The 20,869-nt window shown below is 45.0% G+C and overlaps 1 protein-coding gene across 3 annotated transcripts in view; it reads left to right on the top strand.

The window, feature by feature from the left end:
* The window catches only part of RNGTT (RNA guanylyltransferase and 5'-phosphatase), a 398,444-nt gene that overhangs the window by 19,534 nt on the left and 358,041 nt on the right, over positions 1 to 20,869 (top strand). For all 3 annotated transcript variants that reach the window (XM_090036469.1, XM_090036479.1, XM_090036459.1), the window contains exon 2: positions 17,633 to 17,742. In XM_090036469.1, the coding sequence (XP_089892595.1) occupies positions 17,656 to 17,742 (87 nt within the window). In that variant the 5' untranslated portion in view covers positions 17,633 to 17,655. The remainder of the gene's footprint in view (positions 1 to 17,632; positions 17,743 to 20,869) is intronic.

Genomic DNA, 20,869 nt, shown 5'->3' with positions numbered 1-20,869 from the left:
TAGCACCGGTCCAAGGACCAAGCCTTGCGGTACTCCATGGCCCACATATTTCCAGGTTGATATTGACCCGTCCACCACCACTCTCTGGGTGTAACCCCCAAGCTAATTTGCCACCCACCTGACTGTGTAATCATTTACTTCACAGCCTGTCAGTTTATTTATGAGAACAGAATGAGATACCATATCAAAGGCCTTCTTAAAGTCTAGGTAAATGATATCTACCTCAACATCTGCATCTAAGGATTTTGTGACCTGGTCATAAAAAGAAACAAGGTTAGTCAGGCAGGATCTACCTGCAGTAAACCCGTGTGGATTTCCTTTCAGCATTATTTCCCCTGCTGGGCTCCCACAAATGTGATCCTTAATGATTTTTTCCAGAGTTTTCCCAAGGATAGAGATGAGACTAATTGGCCTATAGTTTCCTGGTTCCTCTCTCCTCCCCTTCTTGAAAATAGGCTCTTTTCCAGTCCTCTGGGACCTGACTGGAGCACCATGAATGCTTGAACAGATGTGCTGGCGGCTCTGCCATGACACTGGCTAATTTCTTCAGCACCCTTGGATGAAATTCATTTGGGCCCAGTGATTTGAACACATCCAGCCCCTCCAAGTGCCCTTTCACTATGTCTGCGCTAACAGTTGATGGGCTGGTGTCCCTCCTGTGTCTGTCTGATCCAAATGGGAGATTTGTTTTGGTCTGTGTCTAGGAATACAGATGCAAAGAACTCATTGAAGAGCTCAGCTTTGTCCCCCCTCTCTGTCACCAATTGCCCTAGTTTGTCCTGTATGAGTCTTACGCTACCCTATGCTTTCCTTTTGCTCCCTGTATACCTGAAGAAGGACTTTTTGTTGTCCTTAATTTTTGTCGCCAGCCTAAATTCTAATCTTGCTTTGGCCTTCCTAACTTATTCCCTGCAAGTGCGAGCCAGGGAGATGTACTCCTCTTTGGTAGCTACCCTTTGTGTCCAGAGTCTGTATACCTCTTTCTTTGCCTTTGAGCTTTCCTGGACTTCCCTATTCAGCCAAGAGGGCTTCTTGGCCATTTGCCTCCTTTTATGGGTAATGGGACTGTCTCCTCCTACGCCCGTAGGATTGTTCCCTTGAGGAACAATCACCCTTCCTGGACTGCCATATTGCCAATGCTCTTGAGCTTTAATGCCTCACTAACTAATCTTCTGAGCACACTGAAGTTAGCTTTTCTGAAGTCTAGCACTTCAGCCCTGTTGGTTAGTTTACCCATCCTTTGCTGGATAGTGAATTCAATCAATGGCCGCTATCCCCTAGGTTACCTTGTACCTGCAGATTCCCCACCAGGTCATCCCCTGTAGCTAACACCAAGTCCAGCAAGACGTTTCCCCTAGTGGGACTGTATACCTCCTGTGTAGGTGGAGGTCCTGTATGCCGGTTTAGAACTTACATGAGCCATTAGATTTGGCTGACTGCTCCTCCCAGCAGATGTCAGGGTAGTTTAGGTCACCCATGACAACCACATGGCCTCTGAGAGCTGCCTGTCCTGTGGGCCTCTGAGAGCTGCCTGGAGAATTCCAGGTCAAGCTCATCCTCCTAGTGTTGTGGTCTATAGTGGACCCCCACTACCAAGTGCCTTTCTCCCTGATCTCCTTGTATCTTGACCCACAGTACCTCAATTTAGCCCTCCCCTGTTCCCATCTTGATTATAGAGGATGCATATTGTTTAACATAAAGATCAACGCGCCCCTCTTTTTTTCCCCACTCTATCCCATCTGTACAACCTGTAACCCTCAATGCCTATTGCCCAATCATGCGTAGGGTCCCACCAGGTTTCAGTTAGTCCAACCAGGTTGAAGTTGTTGCTTGCAAGCCGCAATGCAAGTTTCTCCTGCTTGTTCCCCGTAATCCCAGCATTAATGTAGAGACATTTAAGCCCCCGATGGGTGTCTTTGGTGTACCCCCCTGTCCTGATGTTTATTGGGCCCCTTAGTGCTTACCTGGGCTGATCCAGTGTATTGCTTGTGCCTCGCTGATCCTAGGTTCTCCTTATCTTCTGCTTCCATGTCCCCTGACGAACCTAGTTTAAAGCCCTTTGGAGGCGATCAGCCAACCTATAAGAGAACAGACTCTTACTTTTAGAAGAGAGATGAAGACCATCTTGTCCCAGGATGCCTCTCTTATGGCAGTATAGATCATGGGCCAGTATGCTTCCTTAAAAATTGTCTATTGGTATCAGCCACAAAAATCTCTAATGGCGTACACCTAAAGGAGGTTACTTTATCTTGATGTTGGCTGTATATCCTAAAATTATTGAAATCTTCCTTTCTAAAAGTTAGTAAATTCCAAAGGGTGACTATTTTCCTTGTGGTAAACCCTTCATATATTGTTGTCAGTATTACTTAGTGGCACAGCTGCCATTGTTGAATTAACAATTTTGCTTCATTTAAAATGACTACATTAAAAATAGCATATTTTTTCATGTGCTCTAAAATTAGGTGTTGCAAGAACAGAAACTGCAAGGGTGGAGATATTGTTTCCTTAAGCTTTGTCTCATTGTTTTATTTGGTAGGAGAGCTTCTTAGGGTAGATGTGACATCTTTTATTAGACCAGCTGAGTACTACTACTCCTTAGGGTAGACGTGATATCTTTTATTAGACCACCTGAGTAGTAGTACTCAGTTGGTCTAATAAAAGATATTGCGTCTACCCAAAGAAGTTTGCCTGCCTGTGTTCTTAGACCAACATGGCTACAACCAAAAAACATTGTTTTATTTGAAATACAAAAATCTAGAACTCTTGGTTCCAAAATGATACCTTTTATTAGACCAACTGAGAAATTGCAAAAAAAAATCTTTTTTTCTGCAAGCTTCCAGGTTCATGCACCCTTCATAAGGCTCAGGGAAAGTTCAAGATGATAAAAAGTCCCCATATGCAGTAAATAAACTTCATTTCTGCAGAGGAAGTAGAAGCTGGAAAACTGTCCTTCTGGGTCCATGAGAGTTCCTCTGTGTGCTTGCTCTTTGTTGTGTAGATTGAGCAGAGTTTCTTTCCTGGTGGTGTCAGATGGCAGGCAGGGAGGTGTAGAAACCTTTCTTGTTCAGCAATGAAGTTTATAAGCCACATTGTTTTATCTGGGCATTTTATACATGGGCACTTGAAATTTTCTATGACAAACTATCCTTTTGTCTTGTTATTAATGGTATAAGTGTGTGTGTGATGCTGCATGCCTCAGTTTCCCTGACTAATGTGTACATGGGGAAAGAAGAGGTTAATTGTGTTTGGAAGCAGTGCTGTGGAGTGTTGTGCTTAAGTACTGTGAGTAATGGGCTGTCAGACAAACCATGAGCCAGAATGCAGATGTTGATACAAGCTGCTGCACCTGAAGCCTGGGAGGCAACTGAGAGAAGAGAGGTAGTTTACCATGGTAGTCTGAAGTCAGTCAGAAAGCAAGGTGGATATATGCCCCTTTATTGACTAACTAAATAAGATATATATATATATATATGGGTGGGGGGAGAGAGAGGACAGCACATAAGCTTCTGTCACCCCCAAATTGACTTCATCAGATGCTGTGGAAGGACAGCATAGAACAGAGTATAAAGTGTAGTGAGAGATTAGAATACAGTAGGTAGGAAAGTGTGGGGGATGAGGGGTGCTATGACAGGAATACAGGCAAAAAACCCATAAGAAAAAAGGTGTCATAAAAGATAATCTGAGTTATGGGATAAGAATCATAGTCCCTGTTTAAACCATACTTCATACAGTTTAGTTTGTGGGTGATGTCTTGTTCCACAGTTTCCCATTGAAACCAGACAGAAAAATTTTAAAAACTAAGCAACAGTCCTGAGGTCAGCGAAGGAGCATCCAGGGAGGTCAGTGTTCAGCCACAGGTGTTTTGTCTTTCTGCAGCTCATATCAGATTAGCGTTCATCAGGGATCCTGGCTTTCCGTTTCCCACGGAAAAAGGGAGAAAACCATGGATTCCCTGTTTTTCTCGGAGAAAATGTAGATTTCTCTTTTTAGCAGAGAAATCTGTGGATTCTCCACCTTTGCAAAGAGCTCTTGTAGACTGGCACAGCTCCAGCCTTCAGGAGCCAATTGCAAAAAGGGCGGGAAACCTCCAGGGAGGGAGAGTGGGAAGGACGGAGCCTGAGCCTCTGAGGCAGCCAAAGCCGGGTTCAGGTTCAGACTTACCCTTTGCCCCTGGAGCATGAAGGTAAGTGGGGCAATGGGGCAGGGCTGGGAAGGTAGTTGGGGGCTAAGGGAGCGGGGGTGCTACTGGCCCCAGGCAGCACATCGCAGCTGGGAGCAGAGCCAGGGTGTAAGGACAGGGGTGCCCCTCTGTGGGGGCTTTGTGGGAAAGTGATGCCTGGCACAGTGTGGTAGTACCCACCATGTATAGGCCACACGCATGCTGTGCAGCTGGGGGAGGGGGAGAGGGAGGCTGGTATGTGGCTGGAGCACGGCTCCATGGCTGATGCTGCAGCCAGGGCGAGGGATGGGGGCGCTTGGGCTTGCACACGGCGCTGGCACTTACCTGGAGGCCCGTGATGGCGACGATGGCCACTGCCTCCAAAACCTCCCGCTGCCACTGTGGAGCCGTGCTCAGAGCCCTGTGGCCGGCAGCAGCAGCGCAGGGTGGTGATGCTAGGAATGGCTGCGTGCCGCTCGGCCACCACCACCCTGCGCTGCTGCCGCTGGCTGCACAGCTCGAAGCATGGGTCCATGGCGGCAGCGGGAGGTTTTGTACTCAGCGGCCATCACCACTGGCACAGGCGGCAGCTGCTGCTTGCCTGTGGGGCTGCCCGTGCCAGCAGTGATGGCCACTGCATACAAAACCTGCTGTTGCTGTTGTGGAGCCATGCTTGGAGCTGTGCGGCCAATGGCAGCAATGCAGCACGGGATGGTGGTCGCTGGGTAGCACACAGCCGTTCCCAGCCCCACCACGCTGCATCGCTGCCGCCGGCCACACAGCTCCGAGCACGGCTCTGTGGCAGCAGCAGGAGGTTTTCTGTGCAGTGGCCATCACCCCTGGCACACGCAGCCCCATAGGCAAGTGGCAGCAGCCGCCTGTGCCAGCGGTGACTGCCACCACCTCCACAAGCTCCTGCTGCTGCCGTGGAGCCGTGCTTGGAGCTGTATAGCCAGTGGTGCAGAGCAGGGTGGTGGTGGGAATGGCTGCGTTCTGCCCAGCCACCACCATGCTGCCACCCGGTGGCTGGCTGCAGAGCTCTGGGCAGAGCTCCGTGGCAGCAGTGGGGAAGTTTTGGAGGTAGTGGCAGTCACCGTCATCACAGGCCTCCAAGTAAGTGGCAGCGGCTGCTGTGTGCAAGCCCAAGCCCCTGCCCCCCTACCATGCCCCCATTCCTTGCCCTTACTGCAGAGCTGGCCATGGAGCTATGCTCTGGCCACATGCCAGCCTCCCAACCCCCCTCTCCCCCAGATAGGCAGCATGCGTGTGGCCCGCACATGGCAGGCAGCATGCGTGTGGCCCGCACATGGCAGGCAGCATGCGTGTGGCCCGCACATGGCAGGCAGCATGCGTGTGGCCCGCACATGGCAGGCAGCATGCGTGTGGCCCGCACATGGCAGGCAGCATGCGTGTGGCCCGCACATGGCAGGCAGCATGCGTGTGGCCCGCACATGGCAGGCAGCATGCGTGTATCACTTGCCTGCAAAGGCCCCCACAGAGGGGCGCCCCTGCCCTCACTCCCTGGCCCTGCTCCCAGCTACGATGTGCCGCCTGGGGCTGGCAGCACCCCTGCTTCCTCAGCCCCCAACCATCTTCCCCAGCCCTGCCCCACAGCCACCAAGCCCCACTTACCTCTAGGATCCAGGGGGGAAGGGCATGGCTCCACGGTGGCAGCGCTTACCCACAAAGCCCCCCCACCCTGCGTGCAGCCGCCACCACCCCACATTGCTGCAAAGCCGTGCAGCCTGTTGTGGGGCCTGCTGCTGCATGCAAGCCCCCTTGTTTCATCCCCCGGCCGGGTGGCACCTATGTGGTCTGCACAAGGTGGTTGCCACCGCACTGCTGTTGCTGCTCCCTGTGCCGCTTGCCCACAAAGCCATTCAGGTGGCTGTGGGATGGTAGTGCAGGGCCCACTGGTAGAGTTGCGATGGCGGTCTCTATGTGCGAACCTCCTGTTAGGCTGGCCGGCATGTGTGTGGCCCTCTGAGCGGCACCCCTGCTCTCACCCTCCGGCCCTGCTCCTGGGAGTGGGCACAGGGGCACACTCCCCCCTTCTTGATCTACCCCCCAGCACCTTCCCTCCCCTGCCCCTTCCCTCCACACACACTTAACTGCTTGGGTGGGTGTCAATGGCTGTGTCTGCATGTCTGTGGGTCTGGGGGGCTGTTGTGAGGGGCATCAGGAGGGCTGTTAAGACTCTGCAGGGGAGTGCGGGGCACCAGCAGCACTGGGAGAGGCTATGGAGCCTTTAATTTTTATTATGGATTTTGGGTTTTTAACCAGAGAATTTGCAGTTTTTAATTGGAGAAAACCAGGATCCCTGGTGTTCATTCATGGCCCTGTCTGTCCTAAGTAGACAACAGCTGGGTGTTGTAAGTTACAGGTGAATGAACCTTGGCTGTTGTACTCCTTGGGGTACCTATATGCATATCTGACATGTGCTAATTTGCATGTGTTGGAGCAGACTCGATTAATCCAGTAAAGATGTGTAGCTAATTAGCATGCTCCAGCAACCTCCGTGTCATGTGCATTCAGCATCCCTGCACTTCAGAATGGAGGCAGGGGCACTTTATGAGCTTTAGTTAAAGCGCCCCTGCCACTGTTTTGAAGTGTGGGATGCTGAATACATGAGATGCTGTGGGTACTTCAATTAGAGCAACTCTGAGAGCACATGTAAAGATGCCCCTTGTTATTGGCTCTTGTCTGATGTGCTTTGTATTGATGTGCTGATACAGTAGGCATATGAGTTGATTGCAAGGCCTGGTGCCTCAGAAAGGATGGGAGTTCATTAGTCTGGTGTTTGAGAGACACCATTTGAGGTTCAGGGCCTGATTGTAAGCCAGGACAGGTTTGTCTCCGAAGTTGAGACCATCATCCTTTTCCAGGAGGGGTTGGAGGTCATCATGGTGTGTCTGAGTTGTTTAAGCTGAGGGCTAGGTGACAACCAGAGGGATTCTGTTGTCCTTGTCCTGGGTTGGTATTGTAACAGGTTGGAGCAAGGTTTGAGTCTGGCTTTGTTGATTTGAGTGGCCACAGCTTTGGGATTGTATTGTAAGAATCTGCTCCAGATCCTTAAGGGGTTCATTCCAGTCAGTGGGTTCAGAGCAGATATGGTTGTAACAGAGCTTGGCTTAGATGATGAATCTAGTGGTGTGCTCTAAGATGAAAGTTGGTGGTGTGAAGAAAGCTGTGGCAGTTGGTTGGTTTTTGTACAGGTTTCCCTCATTTTATGCTGTACATGCATTCCTGGAAAACGGCGCACAACCCGAATTTGCATAAAGGGAATCCATGTTACAATGTAACAAATAGGGGTATAACCCAAGACCTCTATTATACTGACCTCCAGACCTATTTCTACCACTTTTACAAGACAATTTTGGTACTCGCCAACAGCAGACAGTACACGCAAGCGCAGGGTGGTGGTGAATGTTACTATGAGGATGGCAACTACAGAAACATGTCGCAGACAATGAGCAAGGAGCACAGGTCCACACAGGAGACTGTATTTTGGTGTGTGTCACTCCCACAATGCCCTGCACAAACCAGCACACTCCCCCCTTTGGGCTTCCACCACACCAGTCACGTAAGGGTGAATTTTAGAGGTGCACTGATGCATCTGTCCAATAATGGGTCGGTACCAATATTAAGAAAATTGGCTGTTTTAGAAATTGGCCTGAAGTGGATGATAATTTGGCCAATAAATGCCCATGTGTGCACACAGCCGCAGCGCAGCACACAGGCAGCGAGAATGATCTAAAATAGGCTGTGACAATCCACATGAATTCTCTTAATAGGCATCATCAGAAATAAAAGCTCCAAAGACATGATTGTGACCTTAGTGACATTGAGTTTCTTAATGCAGCTCCTGCCCCCCCCCTTTTTTTTTGCTATCAATGTGTTTACATGGGTAAAATTGATATAACTCCTCTTGCTGGCTTACAAGGCGATTACTGCCTTGGTTAACTTAGGTCTACCTTAGGAGGTAGACCTTTTGCATGTAGGGGTACTAGAAATCTACTTTCAAAGAGTACTTAGGATTCTTCAGAATTTAATAATACTTTTGCAGGAATGGTTTATATTCATCCTGGGCAAATGGAGTTTTCAAATGTAGTATAAAGGTCATGTAATAAATGACACAGAGTAGGTGAATTCAGAAATATTGTAAAACCTTCTGCTTTTACCAAGTCTTTCTATTATAACAAGAATATGAATTGCAGTACTAAAACCCTAACAAGTTATGCAAGCTTAAAGAAATGTCACGAGTAACAATGAGAGTGATATTTATTCTCAATCTTTTTAATACTGTTTTTTAAATCTAATTAAATATTAGGAGCACACTGATAAGGATTTTCTTGGCTGATACTGATAACCGATTATTAACCAGCCATATCAGCTGATAACAATCCGATAAGTGACATTTAGTAATAATGCAGGGCATTTTAAATTACTGACAAACCTTTTGTTTGTTTTACATTTATAACACATTTATAACCCACATGGATAGATTTTTTTTTTGTGTTCCTGCTTCTAGAAACATTTTGTAGCAAACCAACATAAACTAACTTTAAAATGTTGACTTTTAGAACTGTAGTTTGCAGTATAAACTTTATATACTACATAATGATTCGCTTGACAGCAAAGTCACTATAAAACTCAATATTCAACTTGTTTTCAAAAATTAAGCCAACAAAGTGAGAAAAAACAGCAAAGTCATAATTTTGGTTTCAAAATAAATCTGAGAGAAATGCAGGTCAAGATGTAAAAATTACAAATGAAAAATGTTGAAGTACAGTTTGTAGTAGTAGAAGCTATTGTAATAATAATAAATTATTTAAACTTTAGTGTAGCAAGTGGGTGAGTAGAAAGTTTTTCTTGACAACAAGCAACATTTCCACTTTTTCACACATCAGGTGGTTCCTCTTCTCATCCACAACATGTAAAGATGTGCTGATCAGCTGTTTGCTCTCAACACTGCTGCAGGGGGCAGAGAGAAACTTCCATGTAGCTTCAGCCAAAATGGGGAAATTGGCCTTTGCTGCTCTTCTAGTATTTCAGTTTTTCAGCACTTATTGGGAGTGTGGGCTCACTCAAATAGCATTGTTTCTGAACTGTTACGCTGTTTCTACCCCAGAGGTACTTTCATTCAATATCTCATCGTACATTGAACACAGGGAGCTCAGTTTTGTAGTGCTGTCACCTGCTGATTTCATTGTGGTGGGTTCTGTCAGTTCTGTGTCATTCCTACCGACTTGCATTTTTTCCAGGTGTGTTGCCAACATTTCCGTAGCCAGCAGCTTTTTGCGTTTCAGTAAAGTACCTGTCCCTGTATCTTGGATCCAGTAGCGTTGCAGTGCTGTAGAGAGGTTCTGATTCAATTTCAGCGAAGCACGTTTCCATGGCTTCCAGCAAAGTAACTTCCATAGTTTTAATTCCATGGTCTGAGTTTGTAACTTTGCTCAAAAGCCTTTTAAGGCCACAGTGGTTGGGATGACATCAGAAGTAGAGGCTGAGGATGAACTCAGTTCACGTCATAGTTCTTCAAAAGATGCTAGAATTTTTATTATTGGGGGGAGCAACTTTAATTGTGGGAGCATCTTCTTTCAAAAGATGCTAGCACTTTAATTACCGCTACTTTTTTCCATCAACCCCCCACTGATGTACAGTGAGAGTTGCAGGGATTTAATAGTCAGCTGCGCATATATATATATATGCTCCAAGTGCACGTTTCTGCTTCAAAAGGCTTTGCAGCATGTAGTAAGCACTGTTACGCCTTGTCTGTATGTCCTGCTGTAACCTTGTGGAAGGAATTCCAAGCTCAGTCTGCACCCTTTGAAGATGAAAATAGGCCAATGGAGAGTGTTTGAAATGCCCATTGATTTTTCATCTGATAGCCAATACATCAGACACAGTGCACTGTGATAACACTCCTTTGTTATCACAACGACTTGGAGTGTATATGATACATAAGGTAAATTTGGCAAACCAGAGTCTTGCATCACCATTGCTGTTTCTTGTGTTATCTTAATAATTGCATGAACTTTTGTCTTTAGGATTTTCCATGCTGCAAACATCTTATCAAATGCCATTGAAAAAGCATCAGTTGTATGGGAACTGCTGGGCCTGTAGTATTGCCTTCTGTAAATTGTAGTTTACATCTGTCCACTGTACAGTTAATCTCAGCATTGACATAAGTAATGCATCAGAGCTCCAAATATCAGTTGTAAAGCTAAATGCTGATATCATCTTCAGCCAGCATCTGTATGCATTCTAAAACAGCACTGTACAGCTCAGGCAGCACAGTCTCTGCCATAAACTTTCTGCTGGGCAGCGTGTAATGAGGCTTCAAGCATTCAGTCAGACGGTGGAATCAGAGTATCTGAGAGCTGCTCTAATTAAAGTGCCCAGAGACCACGCAGCCCTGGGCAGTCTCAGGCTCGGGCAGCAGCATGCTTGCTTGTGCTCCAGCCAGGAGTGGGGGTGGGGTGGGGTGGGGTGGAAGGACCCTGCTGCAAATGGGGAAGCGTGGATCGGGGAAAGACCCTGCTGCACCCAGCGTGGGGGAGGGGGCAGGGAAGGAAGCTGCTGCCTCTGCCATGGCCCCTCCAGGCTCTGCGCCCAGACACCGTGGGTTGAATTGTGCTTGCCTGGGCTTTTCCTTTTATCGGTGCAAATCCAATAACCAACCAATGTATTGGTGCACCTCTATTAAATATAATAAAACAGTATAATGATGAAGTAAGGGAATAAAATTAGGCACTTGCTGATGATTACTGAAGAATAATGCAATGTGTATGACTTCTGAAGAACAGTATCTGTGTGTGTGTGTGTATACATACATGTGCCATATGAACGTGTGTGTGTTTATAACAATCCCTGCATCCTCCCCCCAAAAACAAACAATATTTTAACAGCTTGTATGAAGTTTTTTCCTTGACTGGAACCAGGTACATACTAACATATAGTACTCCTTTAAAGTCTGAAGTGAGCTCTGGTGCTTGTTTTGCTCCTCAGGTTCAGATACTCAGAGGTCTTTAGGTGTCTAATTGCAGTCAATGAGAGTCATGTACCTACCTCTTTATCATGTTTTAATCCTTCCTCTTGTCTGTATATAGCAGAGCAAGAACTGATTAGAACAGGTTGTCATCCTGTGGCCAAAAGGTCAGATTTGGCTGGCAAGTCTTGCACCAGGAAGTTGTCAGTACCTTCTATCCTATATTTACACAGTTGGAGTGGGCCTGTGGGCAGCTCTTGGGCCCTGTCTGTCTGTGCCTATGCTGCATTAAGCCATGCAGATTATAAGCAGTGGCCAGGCTGATTCACGGGAGAAAAAGCTCACGCTGCAGTGAATTGAAGGCTGAGGACAGATGTGCTGCTTGATTTGGGCTTGGGTGTCTTATCCTGTGGCAACGCACAGCACAGGCAGCATCTGTTTTAACTTGGGAGTTGTCATTTAAGCCACTTTTGATGGGAATCAGGATTCCTCAGCCATACATGAAGCCAGCATCATCCCATATAGCCCAACACATATTTTGGCTGTGGGTAAAAACAAACTAGAAACTTTATTCACAGGCTCAGGGCCCCCAGCTAGATCCTTCTGTTTGTGATTGAATCAAAACCAACTTGAGTTAAAACCAGTTTGCCGGGCTGTGAACTAGGAGTTGTGTTACCAGGAATAGCTGATAGGCAGCAGCGTAGCAGAAAGAAGGCCAGCTTGCTGAGTGGAACAGCAAGGCCAGTAAAAAAAAGGAGAGAAGATCGTTAACACCCACAAAACAAAGTTTAGAAGTGATTATTTCCCTCTGTTTGGCACTGGTGAGGCCACATCTGGAGTACTGTGTCGAGTTTTGGGCCTCCCACTACTAAGGGATGTAGACAAATTGGAGAGAGTCCAATGGAGGGCAATGGAAATAGATGGCTGAAGCACGTGACTTTTGAGGAGAGGCTGAGGGAACTGGGCTTATTTCCAAGAGAAGACTGGGGAGGAAGGGGTGGAGATTAAATAACAACCTTCAACTACCTGAAGGGTGGTTACAAAGAAGATGGGGCTCGACTGTTTGTAGTGGTGGCAGATGACAAAACAAGAAGCAATGGTTTCACGTTGCAGCAAGGAAAGTTTAGGATGGATATGAGTAAAAACTTTCTCACTAGGAAGGTAGTAAAACACTTGAATCAGCTACTGAGAGAGGTTGTGGAATTACTTTCCTTAGTGGTTTTTAGATCCAGCTAAACAAATCGCTGGCTGTGATGATCTAGCTGGGGATGGTCCTTCTTTGAGCAGGGGGTGGACTAAAATGGCCTCTCGAAGTCCCTTCCAACCCTGATCTTCTATGATTCCAGTGGCAGGGGAGGTGGCCTCAAGGGACCTATTACCTGCCTCGTTCAGTTTATTCTCTGCCACAGCAGAGAAGACATCCTAAGAGTCCTAGTGGTTGCCTTTTTCTGTCTAATCCCTTCATAACTTCAGCTTATTATAGAGGAGATGTGAAGGTGCAGTCTACATTGGGGCCTTGGTTGCAAGTAATATCTTGCAGTAACAAAAAGTTGCCAACTCTGAACTAGATTACATGTCAGTTTCACAGTTGCTCCAATGTTCCCCTATAGTGTTGGTGAAAACTTCAGTTGGGTTGGTTTACTTTGTTACATTTGGAGAGAGTTTGTATAAGAGCAGGCAGGCATTGGCATTATTGACTGGGAAAGAGGGGCAAAAATTAGTAGCAGAGGGGTTAACCTAGAATTAGGAGGCTCTGTGCTGGGAAGAGGAAAAGAGGAAGAGTATTCCTCCTTCCTTCTGGCAGCTAGAGAAAGTTGATTGGGCACCTGCTGGCCAGACACTGTGAAAAATGGAACTCTTGAGTAAAATGCAACCATAGTACCTTGCATCTCAGCAGGCTCTATTGTCCTGTTTGTCAGCAGCTGAAACAGGTCCTTGGCTTCTCATCAGGGTGTTGCCTATGGACAGTGCCCAATCAGTTAGTCTAATTCTCTGGCTAAGTGGTTTCTGGTTAATTGTCCAAGTCCTGCAAATAAGGAAATGAGTGATTTTTGCTTTGGCAATGGGGATGACAGGTGAGGATAATGGTTACACAAGGTCTTTGGGTGCATATCTAATCTTACTAGATGTAAATAGTTGGTCTCATGAAAGATATCACATCTACCCAAAGAACCTTGTCTGCCTATATCCTTAGACCAACATGGCTACAACCAACAATCCTAAAGCATGGATGATAGTTACAGCACTTGAAAATATACCAGGTGTTTTGCAAAAGATGGAGAAGAAATGCCCTTGCACTAAGGAGTTTGCTTTAATGCAAAATGTAGCTCCCTTGTGGTAGTATCTGGAGAAGTAGATCTGGGAAAGGAGTTTACAAGTTACAGAAGTAGGAGAGAGAGGACACAACATGTTACAAGACGAAGGAGTGTGTAAGACTGGGGTAGGGTATAGTCTTGCATATTAAAAGGTGAGGAAATAGCACAGAGAACACCAGGGGAGAATGTGGTGTGACTGATGGGAAAGAAGAACAAGTGGAATGGAATTATGAAGGGAAAATATCTAATAAAATCAAGTGATACATTGAATTAAAACTTGAGATGCTTTCTAGTTGTTTGATAGCATGTTTAATTTAAATGGACTACCCAAACTCCATAGCTGTTTCTTTTGGTTGCAGAGGAATGGCTTTGGGAGAGCATGGTAGTACAGTTTTCATGTCAGGTAGTATGTTTAATGATGGCGCTGACTCATTGAAGAAATTTCCAAGTTCTTTGTCTAACTGACTTGCCTTTTGTTTTCGTCTCCTTTTCCTAAAAGTTATGTATTTTGTAAATGCATAAGATTGTATGATAATTCCAGCATGCATTGAATCATAGTGCTAGTTTAATTTATACTGTTGTACATGGAAAAGGGCATGCAGCTTCTACTGGTATGTGACAAAAATACCTCCAGTGGTTATTTGCATAGTTTCTCTCTCAAAAACTTTGATATGCATAGAAGTTAATGAGATGATATCCCTTTCTGGCTCCATAACTTGTGCCAGTGGATGTCTCTCCTTTTCTGAGGATTCCATACACTCAATTGAAATACATATTTTTTTCTTTGAAGTAACAGAATTTAATGGTTTTATTATATGAACTGTCTTGATAAAGAAATAATATTTCAGGAAAACATGGGAGAGATCATTGGAACATCAAAGAACAGCATATACTCATTTGTATGAAACCACTCTAAAACTTTTCATGCTGTGTGAGAACAGATAGATGCTGTAGAGCCTGTTGCTCATGGCATGCATTACACACTTCAGTGATCATATAGAGTGGTTTGTATTCAACATATTTTCTCTTTCTCCATTCCGTTCAGCCTATCCTGCGGGCATGCTTGACCCCATGTAAATAAAAGCATTATGCACTTCTAAAGAGAAAACAAGTTTTATGAGGCAATATAAAATATTTTAAATTTAATTAGGTAAATTCTCCCCAGATGTGGTATACTATCTAGAGCAGTAGTTCTCAACTCGGATGCTGCATCATGAGCACTTCTGCCTCTGCTATGACCAGGGAAAAGTGCCCCATGTGCCTTGTGCACAGCCAGATGGAAAGAGCAGCAGTATGCTTGTGTGCTCATTCTGCATTAGGGTTTTCTGATGAAGCTAAAGCATGAAGGAGAGCCTGTTCATGCCACAGTCCTTCCTAGTCTGCCTTGTGCCCTCCAAGCTCCTCCTGAAGAGTCACCTAGGACAATTCTACCTGCCTTTTACATCTGTCCCTGGGAGATGCTGTGCAGGGTCATACTGGCAAGAGCTGTGGCAAAAGCAGTCTCCTGCAGGCTTCAGTTTTATCAGGTAATCCTAATGAAGCCGGATTGCAAGTATGTGCCTTAGCCCTTCCCAGTCTGGCTGTGGATAAGGCATGTGGGGCACTTTACCTGGTGGCAGCAGCATCCTGGTTAAGAAGCACTGAGGTAAGTTGAGCACTGTTAGAGGTGCTGCATTTTCTATTGTAAAAGTTTCAAGCTGGGAGGTGACAGGGTGTTGTTGACTTTTTCTTTTAGATAAATTATTAACTGCATTCTGGATTAGCAGCAGCGCTGGGAAAAAATGGTGACACCATACTACTTAACTAAATCTGAAAAACACTTTTCAGGCCAGCCTTTAATAGTCTTTTAGAAACGGTTTCTATAAGTAAGCCTTCTGTGTTCCACTCTAGATCAGTGGTTTTCACCTTTTTAGGTTCCAGGCATCCTTCCATAACTTGCTTGAATTTCTTTCTTCAGTGTATGCCACGGAAGTTGAGACCATACTTTCCTTCTCATCCTATCCTTTAAATCTATAAATAATAGAATATTAAATAAATAAATGTTGAAAATTGATGTAAATCTATCCCATCTGTTTCATTTTCCAATTTTTTCTCATCATCCATAGACAACTATGATTTACCATGACTATCTACTTGGTGTGTTACCCTTAGTATCAGCATCGTTGGGAGGTTTTTTACATCACCCACAACATTAATGTGGCTGAGTACAATTGTTGAGTTAAGGTTTGGTCAAACATGCTTTTTCCCAGACTTTATGCCGCTTGGGTTTTTTGAGTGCAGTTTTCTAATAAGTGATGAGTTACCTCAGTATAATTTACAGCTTGTGTTTCTGCAGAAATTAAGTCTTTTCTTTTCCTGGCTATTTCATGGTTGTAGGAATGTGGTCACCAGGCAGTGGATCTTGGAATCTCTTGGAGTTGATCCAAAGCTGGGGTGGGGGGGGCTAAGTGCCTGCATGCGAGGAGGGGAGGGGAGGGAAGGGGTGGGGGTTGATTGACCATGGTGAGGGACAGTGCCACAGAGGCAGGAGCAGGGGTAAGTTAAGTGGGTCTCTGGCCAGGTGGGACTTACCTGCTGTGGGGAGGTGTGCCTCCAAATAATTTTTTTTGCCTCTATCTGCACTCCCCCTTCCCTCCCCACAGACTTATCTGCTGGGTGGGGGAGGGGAGGGTGCATAGTAGATCTTGGGTTGCTTTTAAATGCCAAAGGTGGCCTGCTTAAAAAGGTTGGAGACCACTGTTGTAGGATATGCACAAGCAAAGAGTTTGGGTGCTGATTTTTCTGCCAATTCAAAATTAACTTGACTTTTTACATGTTATATCAGTATCTAGAAATGAAAATTATAAGAATTACTTGGCTGTAGTACTTATGTTAAAAAATATTTATTTTATGCCCCTAGACACTTTTTAAAATATTTTTTTCTTTTTTAATATTTTAAAATGCATTTCTTAAATACACATATGACTTTTTAAGGATCAGCTGGGGCCAGCTTTCTTGATTATTTCCCCCCCGCCCCCTTTTTTTCTGTATTTCCAAACTGGGATTTATGTAATGTATTTTCGTACTTTAGCATAATTAAACAATTGCTACTTCATACAGATCCTTATATTATCTGAAATCTACTAAAACTTTAAAAAGACAAATGCTAGTAGTCTTTTATGAAAGCCATGACAGTCCTGCTGGGCCTGAATGAACAATAAAGTAAAGCACTTACAAATTTTAAAAAAATAAGGCTCCAGGCAGTGGTTGTTGACACTTATTAAAAAGAGGCTTTTGTTAAGTCCTGAACTTACTGAAAAGTAAATCTTTTCAAAATTAGGAACATTAGGTAAGGATGTTGAAAGTTGCTATTCCATAATGTTTGTGGGAAGATCTCTTCTACAGTGAAGTTCTATAATTTAAAGAGCGGATAGTAAATGGATACTTAATGCTGTCTTACTCTACTACAGCTGCCTTTGGCATATTATGCACAGGGGAACAATTGAAACTGACACTTATAAACTGACAGTTGAAAATCATATCTTTTTGCTGACTGTGCTGAATGTAAAGGCTCTGGTTATTTGCTTTAAATTGTAGTTAATAGGCTTAAATCAAACTAAGAGGCAGTCAGATACTTCAGAACATACTAATCTAACACTTTTTATTGAAATTCTATATGAGCTTAACTAAAAAATAATGTAATTTTTATGATATGTTATCACTGGAGTGCCCCAAGGGTTAACAAGGACCAACAGTCATAAATTCCTCCAAGACTGTTTTAGGCTGGACATAAGGAAAAATTTCTTTACTGTCCAAGCCCCCAAGACCTGGAATAGACTACCTCCGGTGGTGCAGGCACCTACTCTGGACTCATTCAAGAAACGTTTGGATGCTTATCTTGCTGGGATCCTTTGACCCTAGCTGACTTCCTGCCCCTGGGACAGGGGGGGTTGGACTTGATGATCTTCAAGTTTCGTTCCAGCCCTAACATCTATGAAATCTGTAATTAAAAGCTAAATAATGCCAAGTAAGCAGCTTTACCTGTATCTCTCCTGAGCTTGTTTTAAAGTAAAGGTGGACTTAAGCTACAAGTAGAACATATTTAAAATCATTGTATTGCACTGTGCACATGTATAGATAAATGTCTGTATATTTAAATATACTATGACATTTTATTTTGTTTTGCAGGAAAATTTTTACCTCTAAAGACAATGTTAGGACCAAGATATGATGATCAAGTTGCTGAAGAAAATCGTTTCCATCCCAGTATGCTGTCCAATTATTTAAAGAGTCTGAAGGTAAACTTAATTTTATAAATACATCCTACCACTTAAGTGCAACAGTTTTTAATCTTACTGTGTTAATGTATTTTCATTTGTGTATTTAGCATTCCCTTATCTTTTTCTTTTCTTCATTTTTATAAAGAAAATATAATAGTTGGCTTCTCTCAGGATATTGGTAGAAATGTTTTGTCTTGTTAACCTAATATTACAAAAATTTCTGGGGCTAAATGGTTTCACTAGCAAAACTGTGAACTTCCTTTCTTGTGTATGCCCTTTAGTGAACATTAGCTTTATTGTCAGCTGAAGACCATTTAAGTTTTGCATATAAAATTGTGTGTGTTCTTTTTTGCTGAGTGCTCTTAAATGAAGAATAAAAGGCATTTGGGATCTATTTAGTGTACAGGCAACCCCTGCTTACCATGGTTTTGCTATAGTGCTCATTTAAAAATACCTGTCTGGTTTCACTTAATGCTCAGCGGTTTTGTTATAACGCTCAGCACAGGGAATGGGAAGAAGCAGTGACGGCAGTGCTGGAGGTAGTGGTGTCGAGTGAAGCAGTGAGTGGTAGCCAGTGAGGCCCAGGGTGGGGTGGCAGAATTCCAGGGTCCACTCTAGCACATGGTGCTGCAGCGGGTGGGGAGAAGCAGTGATGAGAAGGAGCAGGCTGGGGGCTGGGCAGCACAAACATGGAGTCTGGGCTGGTGGGGCCCAGGGCATGGTAGCAGGAGCCTGGGGTCCACCCTGGCACATGGTGCTGGAGCAGCCAGCGGGTAGGGAGGAGTAGCAGTGGCAGCGAGAAGGGGTGGCAGGACATGAGCACGGGGCCCAGGCCGGAGCCCAGGGCTACAAGAGCACAGGGCCTGAGGCCAGGGCTGGTGCAAGCCAGTGCTCAAGGACATGTGTGCAGTGTCCCAGGCCACAGTAGAGCCAAGCCTGCAGAGCCCTGCCGTCCCCAGCCTGCAGCCCGTGACCTGTTTCACTCCGGTCATGAACTCACTTGTCGGAGCCCTGCTGCTTGCTGTTGATCCCTGGGTGGGCAGGTTCCCTAACTCAAGCCCTACAGGCGGGGCACCTGGGGCCATACTGGTGGCCTGTGGGTGCAGGCTGGCAGGGGCCATCACAGCAGCAAAACAGTGAGGCCGGGAGGAGGAGCCAGTGTCTTCCCTGGTGGGGCCCACGCAGTGCCTTGCTGAGAGTGGCAGGGCCAGGGCTGGCAGGAGTGCAGGAACCAATTATATTTATTTACATTAAACCCTATGGGAAAATCAGTTTCACTTAATGCTGTTTCGCTTGGTGCTCGGTTTTTCCGGAACCAGTTGAGAGCACTAAGCGGGAGTTGCCTGTACAGACTGATTGTAACAACTAATATCAAAGGATACCAATACAAGCTGTTAAGATGCACCTGTTGTGTCTGCATGACTAGTGATACAGGTGTAGCAAAATGATTCTGTTTGTTTTTTGGCTTTGCTTCATCCAGGCTCAGTTAAAGTGATTTTTAGCTAATTTGTATCTCCACAGGGTCATGCAGATGTCACTGTTAGCTTGTCATAGCTGCCATGCATTTCCGGATCAGCCACCCCCATCAACAGCTGCTTCTAAAGCAGCTAAATACACATTTGTCCATACTCACTAAAAACGAAGTAGCTTTGCTCTTGCTCAGTGATAAGAATTGGATTAGAAGGAATTCTAAGTTCTTGCCCCTGTTCTGGGAACCACTTATGTGTTTTGAATTAAAGTAATTGGGTAAAATGCATGAGCAGTAACTGAAATCCAGAACTCCTCTCTTCCAGGTGAGAGAAGGCTTTGGAAAATGGATTCTCCAGTGGTTAAGAGAATTTGTCATATACAGTTGTTAACTGACTCGAGTCCACTGAAAAATTTGTACTCTGGATAACTGATTCACAGTTGATGCTCGGTTTCTGCCTGTCCCTACAGGCTTTCATGTCCATGTGGTTACCCCAGATATGCTTGAGAAGTTTTGGGAGAAATTGATCATTCTGGGTGGGGTTTTTCTGGGGGTTTTTTAAGTGGCAAAATGCTGTTGCTACTGTAGATACTTAGCCATAGTGATTAAAAGAAAGTGATAAGATGCTTTCTGACTAGGACTAAGAAGAACTTTTTCATGTGACCAGTTAGTCCATAATGACTCGCTGCAGGGTTTCTTGTCTTCTTCTCTGAAGTATTTTGTAGCAGTTCCTGACAGGTAGGAAATTGGACTATATGGGGAAAATTGTACCACTGTCTGAAATGGTATTGTAACTCCTTTCTTGTGATACTACATAATATTTCTCAGTAACAGACTGGTGAAACAAGACCTCCTCAAGAACAGTCCTTTGATGCATTGTGAGGCTGTTAATAGACGTGCTGACACAGCCATTTTAAAGTCTCTGTGGGCACGTGTGATAAATGGAGGATAGTATCCACAAAGTAGATGAAGACTGTAATGTTAACATAGTTAGAGTATTAGGTGACTAATATGCACAAGTAATGCTATTTCTTTTGCGTTAGCAGCTCTGCATCAATGGTTTGCATTACAAACTTCACTGGCAAAGATCTTTACACTCAATCACAAGTTTCTCAACCATTTAAAATGCACTTCCATCTTAGTAGCATCATATGGAGTGAACTGCACATGGCTGACTGAAGATGCTGTGATTAGGTGAAATGATGCCATACCTGCTGGAACCAGCAATTCCCACGATAGACAAAAGAACCTGAGCTATGAAGGCACATGTTCAACAACAGTGGAGGCCAAACTTTATGGCTGGCATATCACAAATTAGCCCTGCACCTCCCCCTCCCCCAGTGCCAATTTTGTTCCCTTCTCCTGCTTTTCAGAATCTGCTTTTCTGCTTTCTGTTCTGTACTCTGTGCTCCCTGCCCTATTGCTCTGCTTTATGCTTCCTGATCTGCTTTCTGCTACTTGTTGTTTGCCGCGCACACCACAGGCTGCCTCCGCCACTTGTGGCTCTCATGCCGCATGTTGACCACCCCGGTTCTAGAATATATTTCATACATGCTGAACTCTGGTCAGTTGGTGACGAACTGGATCCAGAGTTCATGCCAGCACTCCCTGGCTTTTATGGTAGTTCAGTGAACAAATCAAAATCTTTGGGCTAGAGGCAGGTAAATTAAAATAGTG

Source organism: Crocodylus siamensis, chromosome 1, assembly GCF_052110815.1.
Source record: "Crocodylus siamensis isolate JL-2025a chromosome 1, ASM5211081v1, whole genome shotgun sequence".
NCBI classification, from domain to species: Eukaryota; Metazoa; Chordata; order Crocodylia; family Crocodylidae; genus Crocodylus; species Crocodylus siamensis.
The sequence above is the reverse complement of the archived record's forward strand: the minus strand, read 5'-3'. Positions and strand labels throughout refer to the sequence as shown.